The sequence below is a fragment of the Trachinotus anak genome, unplaced genomic scaffold, assembly GCF_046630095.1.
Source record: "Trachinotus anak isolate AG129_WGS33_773 ecotype Australia unplaced genomic scaffold, CSIRO_AGI_Tana_v1 ptg000022l, whole genome shotgun sequence".
Taxonomy (NCBI): Eukaryota; Metazoa; Chordata; class Actinopteri; order Carangiformes; family Carangidae; genus Trachinotus; species Trachinotus anak.
In genome coordinates this window covers 372,501-397,500 of record NW_027273873.1, presented here as the reverse complement: position 1 = coordinate 397,500, position 25,000 = coordinate 372,501, and the positions used below count along the sequence as shown (strand labels likewise).

The following is a 25,000-nucleotide window of genomic DNA, read 5'->3' as shown; positions in this document are numbered from 1 at the left end:
GTCAGGACTCTTTGATGTTCAGCATCCAGGCAGGTGGAGGAAGTTCCTCTCTGGATTAGCACCAACCAGCTCCCCCTTCAAAGTAAAAGCCAGTTTTTTGGTTGATATGGGATTAGCTGCTTCTTTCATTTTTCAAACAGAAACAAAACCGTCCTCCAGCGTCTCAGCTTCTCTGCTTCACTCTGTTTTCTGTCACAATAAACTGAACAGTGACAGACATCTGAGGACTGATGTGAAACCTCTCACTGAATCTCCACTTCCTGTACAATAAATGGTTGATGAAGAAAATGATCCTCTTCATATGAGACAGCTGTGTGTATGTGCAGTAAGTTTAAACATTGTTAAATTAATACTCTGCAGCCTCTAGTTACCAGATCCGTTTTATAATGAAGAGCTGTAACCAAACACACGCCCTGTTGTACACTACGTCAGTCAAGCTAGACCATCATGCATTGCTGTAGGTCTCGTCAAAGTGCTGCAGAAGAAGTTATCTCGCTATAACGTCTTTACTTTTAAAGAGGAGAGGGAATAAACTTTAAATCTGTCAGACAGTTCACAGCTGAGTTCAGTGTTTCTATTGAAATCATCATCATCACCATCACCATCATCATCATCATCATCATCTTCATCTTCCCACAGAGGAAGCAGCAGAAAAACAAACTGTACGACTGATTCATAAAGTATTAGCTCTTTCCATAGTTGAATCATTCTGCAGAAAAACTCACTGTGATAAAAAACAGAAACAAACGTCGTCCTGCTTCCTCTCTGCTCTTCATCCCCGCTCCTCCTCCTCCTCCTCCTCTCTTTCTGTCCATCTGTTGTTAATTAGAAGTAAACAGATCATTACTGCAGACTGCTGCTGTGTATGGAAGTGCATATGTTGGAGCTGCTGCTCTGCAGAGAAAAACATGAAGCTTCACCTGCTCTGACGCCACCTGCACATCACTGACTCCACCCTGTCTGTCTCTCATTCTCTCATTAAACACATTCAGTCCTGTTCAATGAACACTTAAAAAACATATCATGAACAAATATAATCTGTTGTTTCGGGAGAAATAACTGAAATGAAAATGAGTGAATTTCAAATTAAGATGTGAGAGTAAAATAAAGTAATTGAGTGAAGAAATTTAATCATTGTAAATTAAATGAAAAAAACATACACAACACAATAAAATGATGAAATTTGGCAAGTAAATGAACTGTGAAACAACAATCAGCCTAACCATATTAATAACTTGGCATTATACATAAAAAAATACATTTCAAGACATAATATAATTTTCTAATAATTAAGATAAAAAATATTTAAGTGACAGAAATTAATACATGACTAAATTAATTAAGTAAACATTAAATACATAAAGAGAACAAGTAAATAATGATAAAATAAATAATAAAAATGAATAATTAAAAATTAAGTAATAAAAAATTAATTAGTTGACTAAATGAAGAAGTAAAGAAGTAAACAATAGAAAAATTGTACATATTATATAATAACAAAATAAAAGTAGTTTAAGTAATTAAAATATGACAAACAATTAAACCAAAGTAACTAAATAATCTGTAAATGATTAAATTACAAAATTGAAGCATTTAAAAATAAATGGAAAAGTGAGTCAATACTTAATAGAAATTAAATTAAAAATAAATAAATGTGTGTTAACAGGTGTGAATGTGTACAGTATTTGACCCTGTGGTGACCTTTGACCCCTCCAGGTGTTCTACACAAGAGGCATGTGACAAATGGGAGGAGCCTCAACACTTCAACACCCGACTGGACCAGTGTGTGGACATCTCTGTTACCCCGAGCAACATGTCAGTCACCTCCCCAGCAACACAGGTACGACGCAGAGACGCAGAGAAACAAAGAGACAAAGAGACACAGACACACAGAGACAGGGTTTTCGATAAGGTTCAGCTTAGGCACAAAAACACATTAAAATAAGTTTATTAAGGTTTGTTATGAACGATCAGCCTCAATACTGTGACACAGGATTTTATCTCATCTTTAGTTAAAACGAGCGAGAGGTAAACAGAATGAAAATGCCGTTGACTTCACCACGTTACCCACAATGCAATATTACCCCTCCCCCTCCCCCAGCTGACCATCCAGGTGCAGAACGTCCCAGCTCTGTCCGGCGGCGTCTCCTGTGTGTTTGAGGACCTGAGTGAAAGCCCCGGAGAGGTGCTGGCTAAAGGTCAGGTGATGTGTCTGTCACCGTCACTGAGAGACCTGCCAGCACACACACACTCCTACGGTGAGACACACACACACACACACACATACACACACACACACACACACACACACACACACACACACACACTCCTATGGTGAGACACACACACACACACACAAACACACAAACACACACTCCTACGGTGAGACACACACACACACACACAAACACACAAACACACACTCCTACGGTGAGACACACACACACACACACACACACACTCTTTTAGCTCTGGGTTTTGGTTTCTATGTATTTTTGATCGGCCAGCTGATCATCGTTCATAGATCGTTATTGATGACTGATTTCAGGAGAGAAGCGTGAGGTTCAGCTCAGTCTTCGCTCCACAGAGACCGGACATCAGTTCATCTCCACCAGCTTCATCTACTACAACTGCTCCGTGCTCAACTCGTAAGTCTGAAGCCTCCCCACTGCCTCTCCTGTGTCCTTGTTTCCTCCCCTCTCTTCTTTCCTCTCCTTGTCTCCTCTTCTGTCTCCTTGTCTCCAGTCCTTGTTTCTTCTCTTTGTCTCCTCTTCCATCTCCTCTCTCCTCCTGTGTTCTTGTTCCCTCTCCTTGTTTCATCTTCTCTCCTTGTCTCCTCTCCTCCCCTGTGTCCATGTTTCCTCCTCTGTCTCCTTGTTTCCTCTCCTCTCCTCCTCTTGCCCCTCCTCCCTCCCCTGCAGAGTGAGGGGTAACATAATCTGCTCGCTGGTTGCCATGGTAACAGCAGCTCTTAGCCTTGCATCCAGACAACACTGAAACACTTCCTGTCTCTCCAGTGAGAGTGTGTGTCTCACACACACACACACACACACACACCTGCTCAGGTGTGTGCAGCTTCACCAGGCTGAAGTTAAAACCTCACACAGTGACATTAACACCTGTGTCACGTCTCACCTGTCAGAGTGTCAGAGTGAGTTTACAGCTGCAGCTCTTCATTCCTCTGTCAGCTCCATCTCTCTGCTGCAGCAGATCACTAATCATTAGATGAAAGAGATCTGGTCCCAGATGAGCAGCAGATGATGGCTGGACAGATTCAGTTAAAAACGATTCATTCTTCTTGGAGTTGCATCAATCAGCTGATTCATCAAAATGATCAGCGACAGTTTCGATCACTGAATCTTTTTTCAGTGCAGATGTTTCAGCTCCACAGTCGAGAGGGAGGGAAGCTGTTTCAGGGTTTTAAGGATTCAGTTCTTTGTAAGACTTGTCAGGACCTGCAGAGTCCTGGAGACCGGTGAGGGATTCAAAGACTGGATTGTGACCAGTCCAGTCCAGGTCTCTGCTGGAACAATGGAGAGTCTGGCCTCAGTGAACTGTTCTGTTAACGTTGGGCTGGTGACGCAGCCAGAAACCAGAGCAGGTTCATCCTCACCTGCTGAGGTCGCTGATCAGGGATCAGCTGGATCCCAGACTGGATCCAAACCTCTTTTTCTTTCTGTCCTCGAATCACAGTTAGGACTGTGAGAGCCGAGACGTGACTCAGTGTTCAGACATCAAAACCTGGAATGTTCTTGGATTTAACTGATTTATACGAAAATTGAGTGTTTTTATATTTTATATTCCAGGGCTGAAGAAATAGATTTTACAAAAGTTTTTATTTTATTAGCTACAAAAAAAGAGTCGATGACGAATATCACCATTTTCATTAAAGAAATTAACTCTCCCTCTCCCTCTCTCTCTCTCTCTCTCTCTCTCTCTCTCTCTCTCTCTCTCTCTCTCTCTCTCTCTCTCTCTCTCTCTCTCTCTCTCAGGTGTACTTCCTGTGTCAGCAGTGTGTTTCCATGTCACTGGTGTAAATATCGTCACATCTGCACCAACAACCTGCAGGACTGCTCTTTCCAGGAGGGACGAGTCAGCAACATGGAGGTACACACACACACACACACACACACACACACACACACACACACATACACAGACTGACCCTGTGCTGTGCTCTGGGGTCAAAGGTCAGTTCTGACATTACAGTTAGAGGTTCGGCCTGTTGTGTCAGATGAGGTAGAGATGAAGTTTTGCCTTTTAAATAAAAGTAAATTGTGAGGAACAAGAAAATATTGATGCAGCCTGACCCCTTATGTCCCCAGCATCCGGCTCAGCTCCGGCTCAGCTCCAGCTCAGCTCCGGCTCAGCTCCGGCTCAGCTCCGGCTCAGTTTCTGCGCCTGCGTCTGTTCCTCTGCAGAAACATCTCTAATGTCTTTCATGTTTTCCAGTTTATTGAACGAACGTTCAGATGTTGTGTCTGCACCTGAACATGACGTAACTTTATCTGTCATCACTAAATGTCAGTGCAGTCGACAGCTGCTGTCATTTATGTGAGAAGCATCATGGCTGCTGATCAACAGTGTTTTTAAGTGAGAACAACTTAAAGGTGAGTTCATCACAACAACATGTGTGTTCACAGAACAGGAGGAACCAGTTTCCTGTAGATCTGCTCAGTAACAGATCAAATACAGTAAATCATAAAAAATACAGACATTCATATACACTCACAAGTGAATTTCATTCTTCAGAGACACAGGTTCAGAAAAAATAGACCCAACAGGCAAAGATAGATTGTGACATCACAAAGTTCCAGAAGTCCTGACGGCTGGTTTTAAGGCTCAGTTTCTGAATACAGGCTGTGTGCATTTCTCTGTGGACTGAGGCTTTGATACTTTCACAGTATTAATATAGAACCTAGACCTGCTTTATAATCACAAACACATGGACATCTACCTTTAGACTGTGGAGCTTTACATTGAAAGTTTTTGTGTCAGTGGCAAAAAGCGTCACTGTATCAAACAGTCTCCTCCTGCTGTGTGTCTGTGTGTCTGTGTGTCTGTGTGTCTGTGTGTGTCTGTGTGTGTCTGTGTGTGTGTGTGTGTGTGTGTGTGTGTGTGTGTGTGTGTGTGTGTGTGTGTGTGTGTAGCTGCTCTCTCTCTGTCATTACATGGTTCAGTAAACAACTGTAAAGCTTCAGGTCAACAGTGAAGGGTGGAGAGACACACACTCTCTCTCTCTCTCTCACACACACACACACCTTTGTGATGTGATCAAGGACACTGGACACATTGTTTTACACTGAAGCTGTGTAAAACAATGATGTAAATTCAGTCATTAGATGTTTTAAAAAGCTTCATGTTCATTATTCAGCCATAAAGTGTCAGACTAAAGGTTTTCACAGGTCTAAAGCTGTGGAACCGCTTTGAAACGGACTCACAGAAAACCCCCTGAGGCCTGAGCCGAGAGGAGCAGGTGTGAAACAGTTTCTGTGTAACAGTAACCACAGCATCGCACCAGGTCACTGTCACTAACGAGCCGAGCTGCTCTCAGTCAGCTCGTTATCTCGTTAGCAGAGACGACAGCGAGCAGGGATCCACTTGTTTGGGCGTCTCGTTGACGTGATTGGTGCTCAGTGCATTACAGGGTGACAATAACAACCTCTGATTGGCTAATTGGTTAATGGAAGATGAATAGCCTCTTAATTGACATGAAAGCGTCCAATCACAGCAATTAATGTTAATTAGCAGGCATTTAGACTGAGTGAAGGAGGAGCGATGAGAGGGTGAGAGGAGGGAAAGGAGAGAGAAAAAGAGGATAAAGAGACGAAGAGGAAAGGAGAGGGAGGTAGAAATTTTATTATTTCCACTTTAACCTTTATTCAAACAGGTTAAAGTCTCTTTCAGATTAAAAGTCTCTTTTTCATGTCATGAAAACACAACTGAAAACAGAGAGAGAGAGAGAGAGAGATGGAAGAAGAGGACAGAGAGAAGCTGCATCGACTATCTGTTCATCTGTAGCTGAAAATAAAAAGAATCTGTCAGCAGAAGGGGAGAAAGCAGCAGCTGTACACAGACACTGGACTGTCCCACTGTCCTGTTTATTTAAAAGCTTGTAAAATGTTAATAACTGTTAGAGATATTATATTATATTATATTATATTATATTATATTATATTATATTATATTATATTATATTATATTATATTATATTATATTATATTATATTATATTATAAAACACGACCTGTTAAATAAAGAATTGACATCACGTTGTCAGGATCATGTTCTCTGGACTCATCATCACTACCACACTGAGCTTTCATGTCTAAGTGGTGGTGTGGCCCTTTAAATCAGATCAGTGAGGTGAGGTGAGCCTTTACCTGTTACAGTGACAGTCCGCTGTGTTTCTCAGCTCATCGTCTCTTCCTCCCCTGAGACATTTTACACTTCGTCTTCCTCACTTTTTCTTCAGTCGTCAGTCAAATCATCTGTCGCCGTGTCGTCTCACTCACCTGTCACTGTCACAGGTGAGTGTCTGGAGAAATGTCAAGTATTTCCAGAGAGAAACAGAGCCTTAACACACACACACACACACACACACACACACTCTGTCACACAGGCTCCACACTCGCTGCTGGCGTCCGCTGTGCTTGGTCCACTTCCTGTGGCGCTAATGGTCTTCCCGTCAGTCACAAGGCAATTAATTACTGTGCTGACGCTCGTTAATAAAGGTTTCACTCCAGTGACAGACCCTGTGTGTGTGTGTGTGTGTGTGTGTGTGTCTGTGTGTCTGTGTGTGTGAGTGAGTAGGTGGGTGGGGGTGTGTGTGTGTGTGTGTGGGGGGGGGGTGTATACTTGTGTGTGTTCCCAGCAGCCCCAGGAAGTTCCAAAGCTTGGATCTGTCACCAGCTGTCCATTACTGAACGCACACACACACACACACACTCAGTGACAAAGGCAGATAGCTTATCACAGTCTGTCGTCACTGACTGAGAACAGAGAAACAGTAAGTGTGTGTGTGTGTGTTACAGTGAGACAGACACAGGCACTCACTGTGTTTCTGAAACTGATCGTCTCTAATAATCAATATTTCTGCTCACGTAAACAGTGTTTAGACTCATCGTTGTTGTTCTGTTGTGCGTCACATCGTTGTCGTTCTTCAGTCCAGTTCTTCCTGCATCTTCAGATCAAACACCAACAGAGAAAAACTGGTTTTTAGTTCCTCTGGTTTCACAGGTCCAGGCCTGGTCCCCCTCCCAGCAGGGTCCTGGTCTGATTCCTCCCCCTGCTTCACCACAGTGTTTCATGTCCCGTCTGTTGTGTGTCTGTTGTCATGCTGCTTTTTTACTGCTCTTATTTTGTTGTACTGCTACTGGACTGAAGTGAGGATGTTTTACAGGTATACACACCTCCCCTCTGTCTCTCTCTGCAGGGCTGTCCTCAGATCCTCCCCACCTCTGACATCCTGGTCCCGGCTGGGATGGTTCGTCCAATCACGTTGCGAGCTCGTAACCTCCCCCAGCCTCAGTCGGGTCAGAAGAACTATGAGTGTGTGTTCAACATCCAGGGCAAAGTTCAGCGCATCCCCGCCGTCCGCTTCAACTCCTCCTGCATCCAGTGTCAGAACACCTCGGTGAGACTACACTACCCAACATGCACTGCTGCTCAGAGTGTAAAGGAGGCACTTTTAATGTTTTGGTAATGTGTGTGAAGCAGTACAGGTAGTAACGTGATAATACTGATGAGCACACACACACACACACACACACACACACACACACACACACAGTTTTCTTTCATGTATTGAAGCATGGATGACATCACCAGTCTGACTACACCTCTCCATCCCATCTCTCCTGTTGTCACGACAACGTCAGGGTGACTTGTCCAGTCATTAGATAGCATGACCCCCCTCTACCCTGTGTGTGTGTGTGAGATGACCCAGTGACCTCTTGAGGTCAGAGGTCAGAATTCAGGTGGACAGCAGATATTGATGTGTCTGACTGGGATTAAATTATCAGAGAAACACACACACACACACACACACACACACACACACACACACACACACACACACACAGACTGATTGATTATTGTCCTTTACTGAGACTCGCCATCCAATGTCCTGAACACACACACACACACACACACACACACACCAACTGTCTGCTTGCACTCATTTCCTGTCCTTCATCTGTCTTCCTGTCAGGGAGCCCGCCCCAAAGACACCTTGTGCACACTCATACACACACACACACACACACACACACACACACACACACACACACACATACACACACAATGCACTGACATACCGCTACTAAATGCAGGCAGCGGCACACACATACATGTACATACAGATGGTCTGTGTGTGTCTGTCTGTATTTAATTAAGTTACTACTCCCAGAGGAAACTGGCCATTTAGTACAACACACACACACACACACACACACACACACACACACACACACACACACACACACACACACACACACACACACACACACACACACACACACACACACAGTGTTCCTGCTGTCTTAACATTCTGCACACACATTCCACTCAGCTCAGTTTTCAAAATAAAAGCACAGTGTTTGTCTCCACAGACAGGAGCAGGATTTACAGTTTAATGTGATTTTAAGGGAATGTAGAGGATTCAGTGACAGTCAGCAGGTCTGAGGCAGGATCAGGATCAGGTCTGATAGGGTTTTATCAAATCCTGTTGAGTCCTCTTAATCTTTATAGGATTAGGTTTAGTTTGTTGGAGCATGATGACATCTGTTAGTTAAAAATGAGCAGTTTTTATTTCACTCAGTGCAGCAATAAATAAGATTTGAACTGTTTAGGGTACGTGAAGACAGAAGCTACAGTAAGTTCATATGTAAGGAAAACAACACAGGGACAGTATTTCCTCTACTTTATCTTTCAGTCTCAGTGAAATAAATCTCTGATGTTTTGCAGCCGGTTGCTCTGAACGTTACCTGAAGGTGAACTGGTTGTTCCCTCTGAGAGCGAGACGTTCACACTCACATCAGTCTCATGTGTTCAGGACATGGTTAGCTTAGCTTAGCATAAAGACTGGAAGAGGGGGGAAGCAGTGTGTAGTTTTCAGTTGTGTTACTCTGCTGGCTCTGCTGGTTTGGATGTGAGGCGTCGCTCCTCCGTGTCGTAGCCTCAGCTGGATGGATGATGGTGTGATGAAGTTCATGTGTGGAGCAGAGAGCTGAAAGATGAAAGCTCCTTGTGAACAGACAGAGGGTGGTGAATGACCTCCTGCTTTCTCTCTCCGCCTCCTGTTTTAATTCACCTCCTCATCTATCTCTCATCTCTCCTTCCACTCATCTTCTTCTTTCCTCTTCTTCCTCCTGTCTCTCTTCCTCTTCCTTCATGTTCTTCTCCTCTTTCTTCTCTCTGTTTAAAAATGTGCTGAAGTGATCACATGTAGCACAATAATGGAGGAGCTGAGAGCCATGAAAGTGCCAAACGACCATGAGCTGTTCTGACCCTGATGAAACGTGCTTCCACCCCACTGCTGCACACACGTCCTGGGTCGCATGTAAACAGGAAACAGTCTGTAGGTGTGAAAAAGCAGAACCCAGTGGACATGAGAGGAACTGCAGCTCAACATGTCAGCCCTGACTGAAACTCAAAATAGAGAAAATAGACACACACACGTGCGTGCACACACGCACCTGCTTCTGTTGCCAAGCACCTCTGACACCATAGCGACAGGACTAGCAACTGGGCAGGGGTTACCATGGGGATGACGGATCCACACACACTCTCCAACAGTGTCCACCAGCACAGTGACATTAAGACCCAGCAGGAGACAGAGAGAGAGAGAGAGAGAGAGAGAGACAGACTATAAACATGAACAGTAGAGAAAGAGCAAAAAGAAGAAATGTGGACGAGCAGCAACAACAGAGAGAAACAGGGATTAAGATCGACGTGAGTTTATTGTCCCGGCGGGAGAAATATTTCCCAGTGAATTACTCAGAATAACAAACCAAGTAACACACAACATAGATCACACAGTTACCTCACAGCCACACACACACACATACACACACACACACACACACACATACACATACACATACACATACACACACACACACACACACACACACAGGAGGGAAACTTGATGAAGACAGAGTGAGGGCAGGTTTCTGTTGCTACAGACTCATGAAACTCTGTAGAGTCACAGCTGAACTGTGTGTTTGACAATGACAGAGATGCAGTATTTTAATCAGTGTGTCCACCTGGCTGTGTTCTATAAATCAGTCACTGTGGAGCAGGACACATCGTCTCACTCCCACACTGAGACAGGAAGAGACACAGAAACGCTCTGAAACATCTGTTTGTGTATCGACACTTGAGGCCGCTCCAGCTCTCATTAAACCAACTGTGACGCATCAGCGAGGTTCTCCACCAGACGTACCTGTAAACCGTCACCATGGTGATCAGAGAACAACCCTGTCGCTGTCAGAAGTTCACCACGTCTCCACTGACATGACCGCTCATAGTTAAAGTTTAAAATTTGGCATAAACTCAACCATTAATCTCCACCTCCACCCTAACAATAACCCAACCATAACCCAACCATAACTCAACCATAACCTAACTATAACTCAACCATTACCTAACCATAACCCAACCATAACCCAACCATAACCTAACAATAACCCAACCATTACCTAACCATAACCCAACCATAACTGAACCATAACCCAACCATAACCCAACCATAACTCAACCATAACCTAACAATAACTCAACCATAACCTAACAATAACCCAACCATAACCCAACAATAACTCAACCATAACCCAACCATAACCTAACAATAACCCAACCATAACCCAACCATAACTCAACCATAACCCAACCATAACCTAACAATAACCCAACCATAACCCAACCATAACCCAACCATAACTCAACCATAACCTAACAATAACCCAACCATAACCCAACCATAACCCAACCATAACTCAACCATAACCCAACCATAACCTAACCATAACCTAACCATAACTCAACCATAAAAAAAATGAAATGTCCTGAAAAATTATTTCAACCTCCTTCTTTTTTTCCGGGCAAAGTTATGTTCAGGATCGTGTTGACGTTCAAACGGTTGGTGAGTTCATGGACGACAGTATTTTGAACGGGCTGCAGTAAGTGTTGTTTGGCAGAGCTGTGAACGCACCCTGAAGTCACCTGACCTGCCGCAGGTGAAGGATGTGAGTTACATCATCCTCTAAATGTCTGAGTCTCTGCTGCTGCTGACTGGTTGATTTTATCAGGTTTACAGATGAACCTGTTTTAAACTGTTGAATAATCAGTTAGCATGTTTGGTTCGGGTGCTAGCTTGTTTAGCCTGTAGCTAAAGGTGTAATGTTTGTGATTCAAACAGGTTCAGATGTGTTGGTTCGTTGCTGAGAGTTGATGATGATAAATGTGAACCAGGTCAATGCAATGAACAGGAGCCAACTGTGTGTTCGTCAAACACCCGCTAAATACTCGCTAACAGCTGTTTTTACTCTGCTAGCATCTTTGTTAGCGTCATGCTGTGTTGTTCAGGTGAAACAGACCATAATATGTCATGAGACGTTTACCTGTTGTAGGTGACTCACAGTGGGTGTGGCTAACCTGGTTAAAGACGTCACTTCCTGTTAGTAGCCTAAGTGAGATAAACTGATCAGACCCAGCAGCAGTAAATGATCTGAGCTGTTCCACCTGCGAATCTTCATTTGGCTGAAGTTCAGTCTGATCTGTGAGGAGGGAAAACTGTAGGATACAGGTCAGTTATTGATGTTCAGGCAGAAACGGTTAATTGCTACATTAACCATAATTCATAAGAAAGAAGAGAGTCAGGTTATAGCTCAATAATGATAATAATGACACATTATTATGTTATTTACTGGTGTATGGAGTGATTCCTGGCTGTCATAAGAGCAAGGTCAACACTGAAAAATCCTGGAAAAATCCTGGAAAATGACCTCAGAAAAGAGCGGGAACCCTGCCTAACCTAACTATAACCTAACCATAACCTAACTGTAACCTAACCGAGCCTGAGCCCGGGACCAGCTGAGGATGCTGTGACTCAGCTGTGACTCAGCACAGGAAGAGTCCGGAGACCTGGTTCAGTGTCAGACTTTAATTCAGCTGTGTGTGTGCAGCGTATTGGTGGTTTGGTTGTGGAGTGTGTGTGTGTTCAGGCGCAGCAAGACAGCGTGTGCGTGTGTGTGTGTGTGTGTGTGTGTGTGTGTGTGAGATCAGTCACAGCTTCAGACGTCAGGTTGGAGCTGCACCGAGCTGCGTTCAGGAGAGTTCTGCCTCTGTAAGAGCTGCAGATAAGAGTTGCGTTCACAAGCATCACCTCTGATCCTCATCTGTGTTGTCAGGGTGTTCAGCAGTTCATTTTCTTCTTCTGTGTGTGTCTGTGTGTGTGTGTGTGTGTGTGTGTGTGTCTGTGTGTGTGTTTAGTAGCCTAAGTTATGGTGCTGCTCTCTTGGGCTCAGCTGGCTGCTTTTAATGGAAATTCAGGGCATTAGACACACACACACATCTCTCTTCCTGGCCATCCACATATTTTAGCTGTGTGGTCATCAGTCTAAAACACACACACACACACACACACACACACAGAGTTATGAATAATGTGGTCGTTCTTGCAGCTCTGCAGAAAAGATCATTTTAATATCAACACTTTATTAATTGCAGCTGTGTGTGTATGTGTGTGTGTGCGTGCGTGTGTGTGTGCGTGTGTGTGTGCGTGTGTGGTAAAATGCAGTAAAACTCTGGTCAGACAGTGAAGGACTTTTTGCTGAGGAAGGAATATTGAACCGAAACTGCCATGACTTAATGAAATTTGTTAATTTTGTGTGTGTGTGTGCGTGTGTGTTAATGAAATGAGCAGGAGACCAGAATCAGTGAGACACATTGATTTTCAATCTTTTTGAAAACACAACTCCTCTCTACTTTCACTGATTCTTTGTGTGTGTGTGTGTGTGTGTGTGTGTGTGTGTGTGTGTGTGTGTGTGTGTGTGTGTGTGTGTGTGTGTGTGTGTTTATCTGCGCGTGTGTGTGTGTGTGTGTGTGTGTGTGTGTGTGTGTGTGTGTGTGTTTAGTGTCAGATTATCTGGTGCCATTCGAGTTGAGCTGACATATTCAGGACACAGCCTCTCTGCCTTTTCACCAGCAGTGGCGATGATGAGTTGTGTTGTTCATTTTGCAGAGATGACACACACGCACACACACACACACACACACACACACACACAGAGTTATATTTTTTGTTCCATTAACACCCCACTGTTAATCTAAGATGAGACACACAGAGACCTGCAGGTAGATCAGTTCCTATCAGCTCTAAACCCATTATGTTGTTTCTCTGACTGCTTTTTGTTGGTTACCATGGAGACCTGCAGCCACCATGACAACACTGCTCTGCTCATTTTGTGTGTGTGTGTGTGTGTGTTTTCCATCCCTCTCTTTCCTCAGTATCTGTGGTCATTAGCTGCTGTTTTAACTTACGAGCTGCAGCTAATGATTATTTTCATTATTGATTTCTGGTGCTTGAATCAATATATTTGAGTTTTCCACTGTTTGTCTGACAGAATTCATCAGTTATCAAACTAGTTGTCAATTATTTTCCTTTTGATTGATGAATTGATTGATTAGATATTTCAGCTCTAAACAGCTGATGTTTCTGTAACTAATCATTAAACGTGAGCAGCAAATCACTTCTGTAGGAAACTAACCACAAACAGAGCGTGTCTTAACATAATGAGGAAATGCTGCTAATTTAATTTAAAGCAGTATTAAGTCTGTGAACGTTAATGACATTTTATTTTATTTATTTAGATCCCAATCGGTCACTGGGTTGTAACAGTGGATAGTCTTCCTGGAGTCCATTTATAGACAATACTTCAATGACAGCAGATACATCAATACACATCCATATCATTCATCCTCACAACAAGACTCAACAATACACAACACAACCCTACAATGCACAACAACCAACTCCAAATCTAATACATACAACAGTGAACTAAAAAAAGAAAACTGTTCACAGTTCAGTTCCCGTCTTCATGAGCAAACATCATCAGTGCAGGTGCATCGTCTCTTATTAAACACGTACAGGTGGAGCTTTAGATTCACTTCTTCTTGCAGTGTTTTTAAAATAAGCCGTCGTCTGACATCGTCACAGTCACTTTGTCTCCTCTGTTTCTTCTTCTTCTTTAATTAAATTTCTTCCCGCCGCCTGATGATAATTAACACAGAATTGAATTTTCTGTTTCCCAATTAAAAAGTGTCAAACTCTTTAACTTCCTCTGTCTCTGTGTGTCGCAGTACTGGTACGAGGGTGACGAGGCCGGAGACCTCCCAGTAGATTTCTCTATCGTCTGGGACGGAGATTTCTTCATCGACAAGCCTGCGTCCATGAAAGGTAAAAATCTGCTCATCATCATCATCATCATCATCACTACTGATTTAATGAGGAAGTCAACAGAAACATTAAGATGTTTTAGATGAAGGTCACTTTCATCTGAACACTGCCTACTGCATTGTCATCTCACCTGTGGGCGGGGCCTGACTCTTTGTAAAACCGTTAAACGGTTTAACAGGAGGGATTCACGTGCACTAACATGCATGCACACATGCACTAACATGCACTCACATGTGCACTCACATTCACACACACATGCACTAACATGCATGCTACCAGACCAGCTACCAAAATAAAGAGCAGAGAGGCTCAGATTAGAACTGACCCAGAGGGGGCGTGGCTCTGTTCTCTGCTCAGGACGCAATGACGACACTACATCGTTTCCAGAAGCTTTAAGATTAAACACTTATCAGATAAAACAAATTCAGTTTGCAGATAAATTGATAACGAAAATGATCATTAGCCAAATAAAACAAAATCACACCGTTGGTCACTTAGAAAATGTGAATATTTTTGTTTAAATCACTTAATAAGCAACAAACAGGAGAATCTGGAATCAATAGATCAATGAAGCTGATTGTGTGTGGATTGTGTTCATCAGCGCTGCTGTATAAGTGCGAGGCTCAGCGCTCCAGCTGCGGCCAGTGCCTCAAAGCTCCCGCCGCCTTCGAGTGTGGCTGGTGCACAGAAACCAGGAAGTGTCTCCTGCATCAGCACTGCCCCTCCCCCGAGCAGAACTGGATGCACCACGGTCGACACAACCTGCGCTGCAGCCACCCGCGCATCTCCAAGGTAGGGAGTCCACCTGCAGCTGCAGGTAGACAGTCTGTCCAGTACTGTGTGTTATCAAGGATCAATAACTGACAGCTGATTGATCTGCTGCCCCTCCCCCACAGATTGACCCTCTGACAGGACCTCGGGAGGGGGGCACGCGGGTGACGATTGAGGGGGAGAACCTGGGTCTGCAGGTGAAGGAGATCGCTCACGTCCAGGTGGCCGGGGTCCGCTGTAACCCCGTCCCCTCGCAGTACATCAGCGCTGAGAGGTCAGTGTCTGTGTGTGTGTGTGTGTGTGTGTGTGTGTGTGTGTCTGTGTCTGTCAGTGCTGTGCTCTGACCTCCTGTGTGTGTGTAGGATTGTGTGCGACATGGCCGAGGCTCTGCTCCCTCACTCTCCAGGCGGTCCTGTGGAGCTCTGCATCGGCGTCTGCAGCGCCGAGTACCGGACCCTCTCCACCCAGACCTACTCCTTCGTGGTGAGTGTCAGCCGCTGTGTCAACGTGGTCGACAGTGAGCAGGTTCCTGTCAGCGCTCTGCTGTAAACATGTCTCTGTAATCAGGGGTGAGACCTGATCTCCCTGCTGCTGCACCGTCGTGTCTCTGTCACCACACAGCTGGGTTTGTAATTGTCTTTTTACAGGACAAAGACAGAGAGAAGCAGTGAGACATGAGAGGACAGATTATCACAGACTGATAAACAAGCTGTTGTTGCTGCGGCAGCTTCACTGGAGACTGGGCAGAGCCTCACTCACTGCAGAGGATTCTCCTCTTTACTGGTTCACTTCCTGTCGAACCCGTGACTGTCGTCATCTAAACGCTGTTGAAATTAACATTAGAAAATAAAAACCTTTCGATCCAAACACAGGCAGCTTTTAATAAACCTGTCTGAAGTTTATTTCTCTCTTCATAAAGTTCTCAGGTTTGAATTCTGATGGACAGCAGAGAGGAAGTAAAGACCAGTGTCTGCCTGTAGCCTCCTGCGAGGCTGCGGTTTAATTACACAGCACATATTTAATTAGGCAGCACAACACTTTCACAAATGTTAATGTGATTTTTTTTTCTAACATCCACGAGTGTCTAGAGAATGAATAACTTCATGTGACGTAAGAAATTTTTTAAAAACTTTTTCTTCTTTCTAACTTATGTCTCCGTATGTTCGTCACGCTGGAACTCCTCACGCTCCTCTTCATCCTCCTCATCCTCATCCTCTAGTTCAGTTTTATTGGTCAACAGTTGAGTGTTTAATCCCAGTGGTGAGAAGTTTCTCTCTGTTTTTGCTGCTGCTTGTTCCCATTCTCTCTGACTGTTCGTTCAGACGGATGATGAAGGGAAGGTGTAATAAACTTCAGCCTCAGCCTTTCACACAATATTATGTTTTATTTCTCTGTGTAAATATTAATAAGAACTGAACTGAACTGTGTGAACCTGAACTTCTCTGCTTCCAGATGTGAAGTCAGTTTTGTCTTTCTTTCTCCTCCTCCTCCTCCTCCTCTTCCTCCTCCAGAGCCCCAGTTTCAGTCGTGTTCGTCCAGAGAAGGGTCCCGTCTCCGGGGGAACCAGACTGACGGTGACCGGTCGACATCTGGACGCCGGCAGCACCGTCACCGTTTATATCGACAAGGAGGAGTGTCTGTTCGTCAAGTCAGTTTGGATCCTCTGACTCTAATCAATCAATCAGTTTAATTCATATATAATTAATGAATAAAGATGCGTAATTGATCCCTCCCCCATCCTCCCCTCTTTCAGACGGACCAATCGGGAAATAATCTGCATAACTCCTGCTTCCCCATCGGGATCTGGCCCCGCCCCCATCCGTCTGATGATTGACAGGGCCGAGGTGACGAGCTCAGAGACCAAATACATCTACACCGAGGACCCGACCATCAGCAGCATCGAGCCGAACTGGACCATCCTCAAGTAAATACTCACACATCCAGACCCTCATCAGGACCAGTCAGGCACAGTACTGACCTATAACCTGTGTGTGTGTGTGTGTGTGTGTGTGTGTGTGTGTGTGTGTGTGTGTGTGTGTGTGTGTGTGTGTGTACAGTGGCAGTACAGTCATAACAGTGACAGGAACCAACCTGCTGACCATCCAGGAGCCAAAGGTCAGAGCCAAGTACGGAGGAGTGGAAACTAATAATGTAAGAACCTGAACACATGGAACACAGCACACCTGATGACACCTGATGAAACACTTTAACCTGAACAGTAAACCTGTCTCTTACCTCAAACAGTCAGACTGGGAACAAACCAACAGCTCAGACAAACTCATCTGAAACCAGCAGTTTATTAACTGGTGACAGCAACTCATCTTTTATTGTGAAGGTGGTGGTGATGACATCATCAGTTTCCTATCAACACCACTGAAACTGAAACATTAAATGACTTCAACATTCATGAGGGAGACGGCTCAGACTGTTTCCTGTTGTATCATGTGACCTTACAGAGGCTCCTCTGCAGTCAGACATGTTCCCGCAGCCTCTGCTTCCCGCGTGAGCTTCACCAGTTGAGCACACGTGATGAAGTGAGGCCGAAGTGATTCGGAACAGATTCAGGACCAGCTGACAACATTACCTGCCTCTCGTCACAGTGTCACCTGAACGACAGCACACTGGTGGAAGTGCTGCTGTTTTGTTATTACTGCGCAGCTGCAGTGTTTCTATAGAAGTAAAAGGATAAATGCCACTGCAGCTTTTCTCTAGCTGGTCTTACACATATGGACCAGGTCCCTGTGAAAAGGCTTTAATGAAGGAAAGATCTTTGAGTCATGTTTTATCTTGAGTTTATGTTGGAAAAAAAATGAGCCGTCCATAAGAAGAAACTGACCCAGCTGTGGTTCAGATAAACTGGACAAACTGTTGGTTTGTTCTCAGCCTGTTAAATAATCTGACTGTGTTTCTTGACCCATTGTTGGTTTGAGCCACTGAAATAGAAAACAGATTTCAGAACTGGACCTGGAAACAGTCCTGAATCCTTCAGCTCATTCAGAGGTGTCTGGGGTCGGGGGGACAGTCCCCTCCCACACCTGATCCTGATCAAACCTGTCGTCTCTTCCTCCAGTTCTGCACCGTGGTCAACGACAGCACCATGACGTGTTTGGCTCCTGGTCTGGTTTACAGTAAACCTAACCCACCAGAGGGGCCGCTGCGCCCCGACGAGTTCGGCTTCATCTTTGACCAGGTACATTAAAGATCCAGCTCACGTTTACTCAGCATTTCTTCTTATTTTGTCTTCTGTTCATTGAAAACACAGAAACCAGTTTCACTGACCCGACCAGGTGTGACACAGTTTTATCTGTTCTGGTCCCATCCAGGTCTCCTCTCTGCTGGTCCTGAACTCCACCCCCTTCACACACTACCCCAACCCGACCTTTGACCCCCTGGGGAACGCTGGGATCCTGGAGGTCAAACCAGGGTCACCCATCATCCTGAAGGTGAGAGAACACAGGAAGTTCAGAAGAAGAAGAAGAGGCTCAGTCTGACTGAGACACACATGATGTCAGAGAACTGAGCAGGTGTGTGTGTGTGTGTGTGTGTGTGTGTGTGTGTGTGTGTGTGTGTGTGTGTGTGTGTGTGTTCAGGGTAAGAACCTGATCCCTCCCGCCCCCGGTAACAACCGTCTGAACTACACGGTGCTGATTGGAGACTCTCCCTGCCTGTTGACCGTGTCAGAGAACCAGCTGCTCTGTGATTCGCCAGATCTCACTGGGGAACAACGAGTCATGGTAAGTGACAGGAGCCTCAGCCCCGCCCTTTTTTTAACCTGTTGCTCACACCTGAACATGATGGCAGCACTGGAGAGAAGTGACTCTGAAGAAGAAGGATGTTCTCATCACTGATTTTACAGCTGATTCATTTTTGGATGAGGAGGAGAGAGATGGACAAACAGGAGAGCAGGACAGAAAGAGAGGAGATGAAAGGAGTTCAGACAGGAGAGGAAGAAAGAATGAAATGAAGGAAAGAAGAAGAAAGGAGAGAGGAGGAGAGGAAAGGAAGAGAGGGAGGAGGAGGAGGTCTTTATAAAGGTGAAAGTCATTAAGTGCAGCCGCAGGGAGTCATGGGTAATTGGTCTGATATCACACATCAGAGGATTCACACACACACACACACACACACACACACTGGTGTTCAAAGTAAAGTCAGTATCAATGAACAGATTGACTACAAGACAAACTATTGATAAATTATTAAAGCTAATGATTATTGATGGATCCAGATGATGTCAGAGCTTCCTGGTCTTTTATTCACGCAGCTGTTTGATAATCGATGTTTAACCTGCAGGAAACGCTTCAGTGAAACATTCACACACAATAAATACTCACAATATATTTTCAAAATAAAACAAATTTTGAGTGAGAAAATATTTGTACATGAAAAAGACAAAAATTCTATTTGGCCAAAAGTATGTGGACACATCTCTTTACATATATTAGTGTCTCAACAAAGGCTTAATGCCACAGTTATATTTTAGACCAGTGTTTCTGATGTTTCGGCCTCCTGACCCCTCCCTGACCCCCTAGTTGAGCAAGGTCCGCCGTCATCAAGGCTGCTCCAGTCTCTTAAATGTGTCTCACAGGAGGTGAGGAGAGAGGAGACAAGGAGTCAGGAGGCTCCCAGTGGAGCTTTGAGTGAGGAACCACAGGTTGAAGATTGTTACTGCACGATGACGCCCCTCAATCAGAATCAGTTTATTGATTAGTCAGCTGATCTGATGGGACAGTGAAAGGAGTGGCTGAGCTGTTCCGGGAACAGTTTTACTTTCATATTAATTACACTGTGTGATTTGTGAAACTTCACTGTGGGTATAAATCCCTGTAGACAGAGGAATCACACTGATAACCACAGAACTAATATTATTCTTCTTTATTCATTAAATCAAACCTGTTTCACATGTCGAGTCTGAATCATGGAAACGTTCTTTTTTTCCCTTTCTTCTTCTGCTCTGATTTTAAAATCTTCAAATTCAGAGAAAATGAAAGCCGCACCTGTCGTTCATAAACTAATTAGATTATGTTCAAAGTATCTACAGTTTTTATTTTCAGTGATAAACAAATGTGATGATCTATTTGTGTTATTTCTATCAGTCTCACTCTGATACACACGATGTCTATAAAGTGTTGGAGCAGCAGTGAGTTACCAGTTGAGATCCCATTAAAGTTAAACTGTGGCTCATGGGAAAATATATTCTTGATTATATCATTGATTTTATTACTGATGATACACATTGTGTGTGTATGTTGCCCACACACCTGAACCCTCTCATCAGTGCTGTCTTTACATCATGGAGTCGTGTCTCTCCTCCTGTAGATCCTGGTTGGTGGTCTGGAGTACTCCCCGGGTATGCTCCATATCTACTCCGACAGCGCCCTGACGCTTCCCGCCATCATCGGTATCGGAGCAGGAGGAGGCGTCCTGCTCATAGCCATCATTGCCGTGCTGATCGCCTACAAGAGGAAGACTCGTGACGCAGACCGGACTCTGAAACGCCTCCAGCTGCAGATGGACAACCTGGAGAGCCGGGTGGCGCTGGAGTGCAAGGAGGGTATGATGTGTAGCAGGAGGGTGGTGTGGTGGAGCTACAGCCTCAGAGCCTTAGCCAGTGTCCACCCACACTGTGTCCTTAAAACATTGTTTATTTGATTGTTTCAGTTTGTCTGATTTTCAGTACATCAGCTACAGTCCTAACACTACCAGCATGTGAGCTAAGCTACACTGAGCCCAGTTAAATATCCATGAACATGACTCTGTGTAAGATGGAAAAATATTAAGATTCCTCCAAAAAACAAAGAGTTTTGAGACGAAACAAGCCTGTTTCCTGTTTCCTCAGAGCATCAGTCTGTTTATCAGCACTAGCTTATGGTTCTTTAGTTAGTCCTAGAATATGGTATTTTAGTTAGTTCTAGTTTATGGTATTTTAGTTAGTTCTAGTTTATGGTATTTTAGTTAGTTGTAGTTGATGGTATTTTAGTTAGTTCTAGTTCATGGTTCTTTAGTTAGTTCTAGTATGTGGTATTTTGTTTAGTTCTAGTTTATGGTATTTTAGTTAGTTGTAGTTGATGGTATTTTAGAATAAAATTGACAAGTCACAGCCGATAGGTCAGAGTTAAAGCGAGAAGACCAGACCAGCTCGTTGCCTGCTCGTTAAACTTGTCTTCAAAGACATTCAAACTGTTGTCGTCACATTGAAGCACAAAAAAACTAAACAAAAAAAGTATTTCTGTTGTGAGTTGTGTACCTTTTTTCCCTGCTGTGTTCCTGTTGGAGGGCGAATGTAGGGTGTTAGTGGAGATAAACCAGTGGATCATCAGCATAACAAGATAAAAATGTGGAGGTAATAGATAATTTGGCAGAAACAACAGGGGCCTGAAACTTTACCGAGGAACCCAACAGTCAAAAGTAACTCGACATTTTCACTTTAGTCATTTATTTAGGAAAAGTTTAGAAACACTGAACCCTTTGCTTGTTACAGTTGAAGATTTATTTGTCATAAATATAAATTTTCTTGGCTGCTGATTAAATAAGAAAATGTCCTTCTAACATATTCCACAAAGTTTGAAGCCTGTTGGTTTAAATAATAACTCTTATGATTAAGTTGAATAAACTGCTATCACAATAAAGTTAAATAAAATTCTGTTGTAATGAAATGAATCAAAGTGGGACCAGTGGTGCTTTTATTCTGAAGCACAAGCTCATCTCAGAGGCCTGAAGTGTGGATGTGGTTGTTGTTACCAGCAGTGATGTCACTGCACCACCAACCTTTTTACCTTTCTTCTGTTTGCTGATATTCATTTATGGAGTCATTCAGTTATTTTCCACCACAGCTGGTCTGTCACATGATCCCGTGTCTGTGGTTCCTCCCTGCAGCCTTTGCAGAGCTGCAGACAGACATCCAGGAACTGACCAACGACATGGACGGGGTGAAGATCCCCTTCCTGGAGTATCGAACCTACACCATGAGAGTCATGTTCCCAGGAATCGAGGAACACCCGGTGCTCAAAGAACTGGACGTACGTACAACACAACACAAACATCTCCTCATTACGTTCATCCAGCGAACAAATACCAGGAGTGTTGCAGCCGCTGCTCAGAAAGAGTCCGAGCTGCTTTAAGACTCAGTAACTTTGAGTGTAGTGAAACAGAACAACTCTCCACAGTGTCTGCTGCGTCTGGGCCTCCATGCAGCTTTAATTAAGTGAACCCAGCAGGAAGCTCTGAGCCACTGAGCCTCTGTTCTCAGCATCCGCAGCCATGAATTAGATTTTCTCAGATCCTAATGACTAGGTGTAGAAGTAGATTAGTCCCTGGGTGGAGGGATTTCCATGAATTTGATGAGAAATGGCTGAAAAAAGTTTCTTTGTGTGAAGCTCTGTTCTCGGTGGACCGATGGGAGCTCCAGAGGTTTTCTGTCATCTTAATCCACTGAATCTGTTTTTATTGTTGTTTCCAAAAAGTGTTTGACCCTCATCCTGGTTTCGATTTATTGAAGTTTGAATGAAAATTAACACTGGGCAACATGTCAGTAATTAGAGTGAGATGGTTTAAATGTGAGTCGAACATTTACAAATATAATGTACAAATGTATCATCTGCAACAATTCATTTGAATATTAATGGATTATTTAAAATTAAATGACATTTAATAAAAATCATCCTCTAACATTTTTTAGCCCATATTTGTTCACATCTGAGCGAAATGACTGCATGAATATAATAATATAATAATCTCCTCTGAGAGTGTAAGTTACTGGTTCTAAAGGTGTGTGTGTCACCTGTGTGTTCAGGTTCAGGACGAGTTTTTACTGGTTGAACCTGAAGCGTTTTTGTCTGGTTATTTCCTCCATGAACAGTTTCTCCTGTCATTTTCCAGAAGCTGTGCCTTCATATATCGGAAACTATGAGAGCAAGCAGTCATAATTAGAGTTTTATGAGCAGCTGAATTAGTTATTGTAAAATGTAACTACTGAAGGTTGAAATTGAAAACTAAACTATCTTCAGTTTTCTGTCTGGGTTTGAGAAGCCTGAAAACATTTTTTTGAAATTGAACCTGTTAAAATTAAATTTCAGACTTCGTTTAGAAAATATTTAAATCAAAAATCTAGATTTTTCATCCAGTATCATAAATAACTGGTTTCTAACAGACTGTAATGTAGTGGTAAATGTTCAGTATTTGTTCTACATATCTGATGTTATTCCAGCTGTGTTACCATGTTGTGTTGTCATTGTCAGTCAGATTATAACTACATTATAGTCTGTTATAACGTGTTGTTATAAAACCAGGGGACTGTCAGCAGTGAAGTGTCACCATTTATTCATTTAATTTAACATTATGTTGTTTTCAGTAATGATTATATTTTACTATGAGATATTCAGCCACAATCACAATATGTAAACTGTGGGTCTATACAGTTTATTTATATATCAAATATAGATTTTGTGATATCTACATGTGTTGATACCACAAATATAAGAAATAAACCATGAGAAAGAATTTAGAAACAAATTTTAGCCTCGTCTGTTATCTTTAGTGAGAAACTGATGTTGCTCTGATCTGCTGCTAAAAACGGTAAACGCTAAAAACGCTGTGAGTTTTCCAGTTCAAACTGGTCCAGAGAGGAGAACGGTCCCAGTGCCACTGGTTTGTGTTTGTTCACAGGACCAGAACCAGAATCTCCTTTCATCTGGTTCCATCAGGTCTCAGGTAGTAAATGTGAAATGTGTGTTTCAGTCTCCAGCCAACGTGGAGAAAGCTCTGCGTCTCTTCAGTCAGCTGCTGAACAACAAGATGTTCCTGCTGACCTTCATCCACACTCTGGAGGCTCAGAGGTCGTTCTCCATGAGGGACCGAGGGAACGTGGCCTCGCTGCTCATGGCCGCTCTGCAGGTACCTGACGCTGCAGCTGATTAACACAGCGAGCGTTATCATTAATCAGTAATAGTTATTAGATGATCTGATTTGTACTAATATCCATCATTAACTAGTTCATTTATGTTTTATACCTGTTATTAATTGTCAGTAACTGGTTAGTAGATCTTTTATAAAAGCTGTTGATAGCTGTTCCAGCAGATAACCGGCTCCTGACTCTGTGTCTTCAGGGTCGTATGGAATATGCCACAGTGGTGTTGAAACAGCTGCTCGCCGACCTGATCGAGAAGAACCTGGAGAACAGGAACCATCCCAAGCTGCTGCTGAGGAGGTGAGTGCTCCAGCTTCAGTCCTGTTTCTCAGTGTGGGACAGAACATTTACTCCAGTACTGCACCTCAGTACAATGTTGAGGTACATTACATGTATATAACAAGTCAGATTAATGATACAGAGAACAAACAACAGCTGAAGTCTGGTTTATTATTATAGGTTAAATTTATACTTTATAATGAAGTCATTGAAGCTGAACACATGATGCATCGGTCACTTTAATCCAATAATAATAAATCATTATTCTGTGTCATCAGTATAACTACAGTACAACTTTTACTGTTGGTACTTTAAGTGTATTTGTTGCTGATGTTTGTGTACTTTTACTTCATTGTCAATGCACTACTTGTACTCTGTGGTGTTCTGAGTACTTCTTCCAAAACTCTCTCGACTGGTGTATTCATGATCTGAGCTGACCTTTGACCTCTGTGTGTTCAGGACGGAGTCTGTGGCTGAGAAGATGCTGACGAACTGGTTCACCTTCCTGCTGCATCGATTCCTCAAGGTGACCTGTCCTCATCCTTCCTCCAGTCCTTCATTCCTCCCCTCCTCTCCTTTCCTTCT

General features: G+C 43.5%; 1 protein-coding gene across 1 annotated transcript in view; it reads left to right on the top strand.

Annotated features, from left to right (window-relative positions):
* plxna3 (plexin A3) overlaps positions 1–25,000 on the top strand; it is a 106,783-nt gene that overhangs the window by 67,459 nt on the left and 14,324 nt on the right. Inside the window, exons 9-28 of the mRNA XM_071458785.1 lie at positions 1,717–1,840; positions 2,102–2,258; positions 2,549–2,648; positions 3,993–4,107; positions 7,435–7,635; positions 14,367–14,463; positions 15,065–15,255; positions 15,360–15,508; positions 15,597–15,717; positions 16,746–16,882; positions 16,988–17,158; positions 17,292–17,385; positions 18,305–18,424; positions 18,558–18,677; positions 18,825–18,968; positions 20,551–20,785; positions 22,108–22,250; positions 23,968–24,123; positions 24,336–24,436; positions 24,875–24,941. Of these exons, the coding sequence (XP_071314886.1) occupies positions 1,717–1,840; positions 2,102–2,258; positions 2,549–2,648; positions 3,993–4,107; positions 7,435–7,635; positions 14,367–14,463; positions 15,065–15,255; positions 15,360–15,508; positions 15,597–15,717; positions 16,746–16,882; positions 16,988–17,158; positions 17,292–17,385; positions 18,305–18,424; positions 18,558–18,677; positions 18,825–18,968; positions 20,551–20,785; positions 22,108–22,250; positions 23,968–24,123; positions 24,336–24,436; positions 24,875–24,941 (2,743 nt within the window). The remainder of the gene's footprint in view (positions 1–1,716; positions 1,841–2,101; positions 2,259–2,548; positions 2,649–3,992; positions 4,108–7,434; positions 7,636–14,366; positions 14,464–15,064; positions 15,256–15,359; positions 15,509–15,596; positions 15,718–16,745; positions 16,883–16,987; positions 17,159–17,291; positions 17,386–18,304; positions 18,425–18,557; positions 18,678–18,824; positions 18,969–20,550; positions 20,786–22,107; positions 22,251–23,967; positions 24,124–24,335; positions 24,437–24,874; positions 24,942–25,000) is intronic.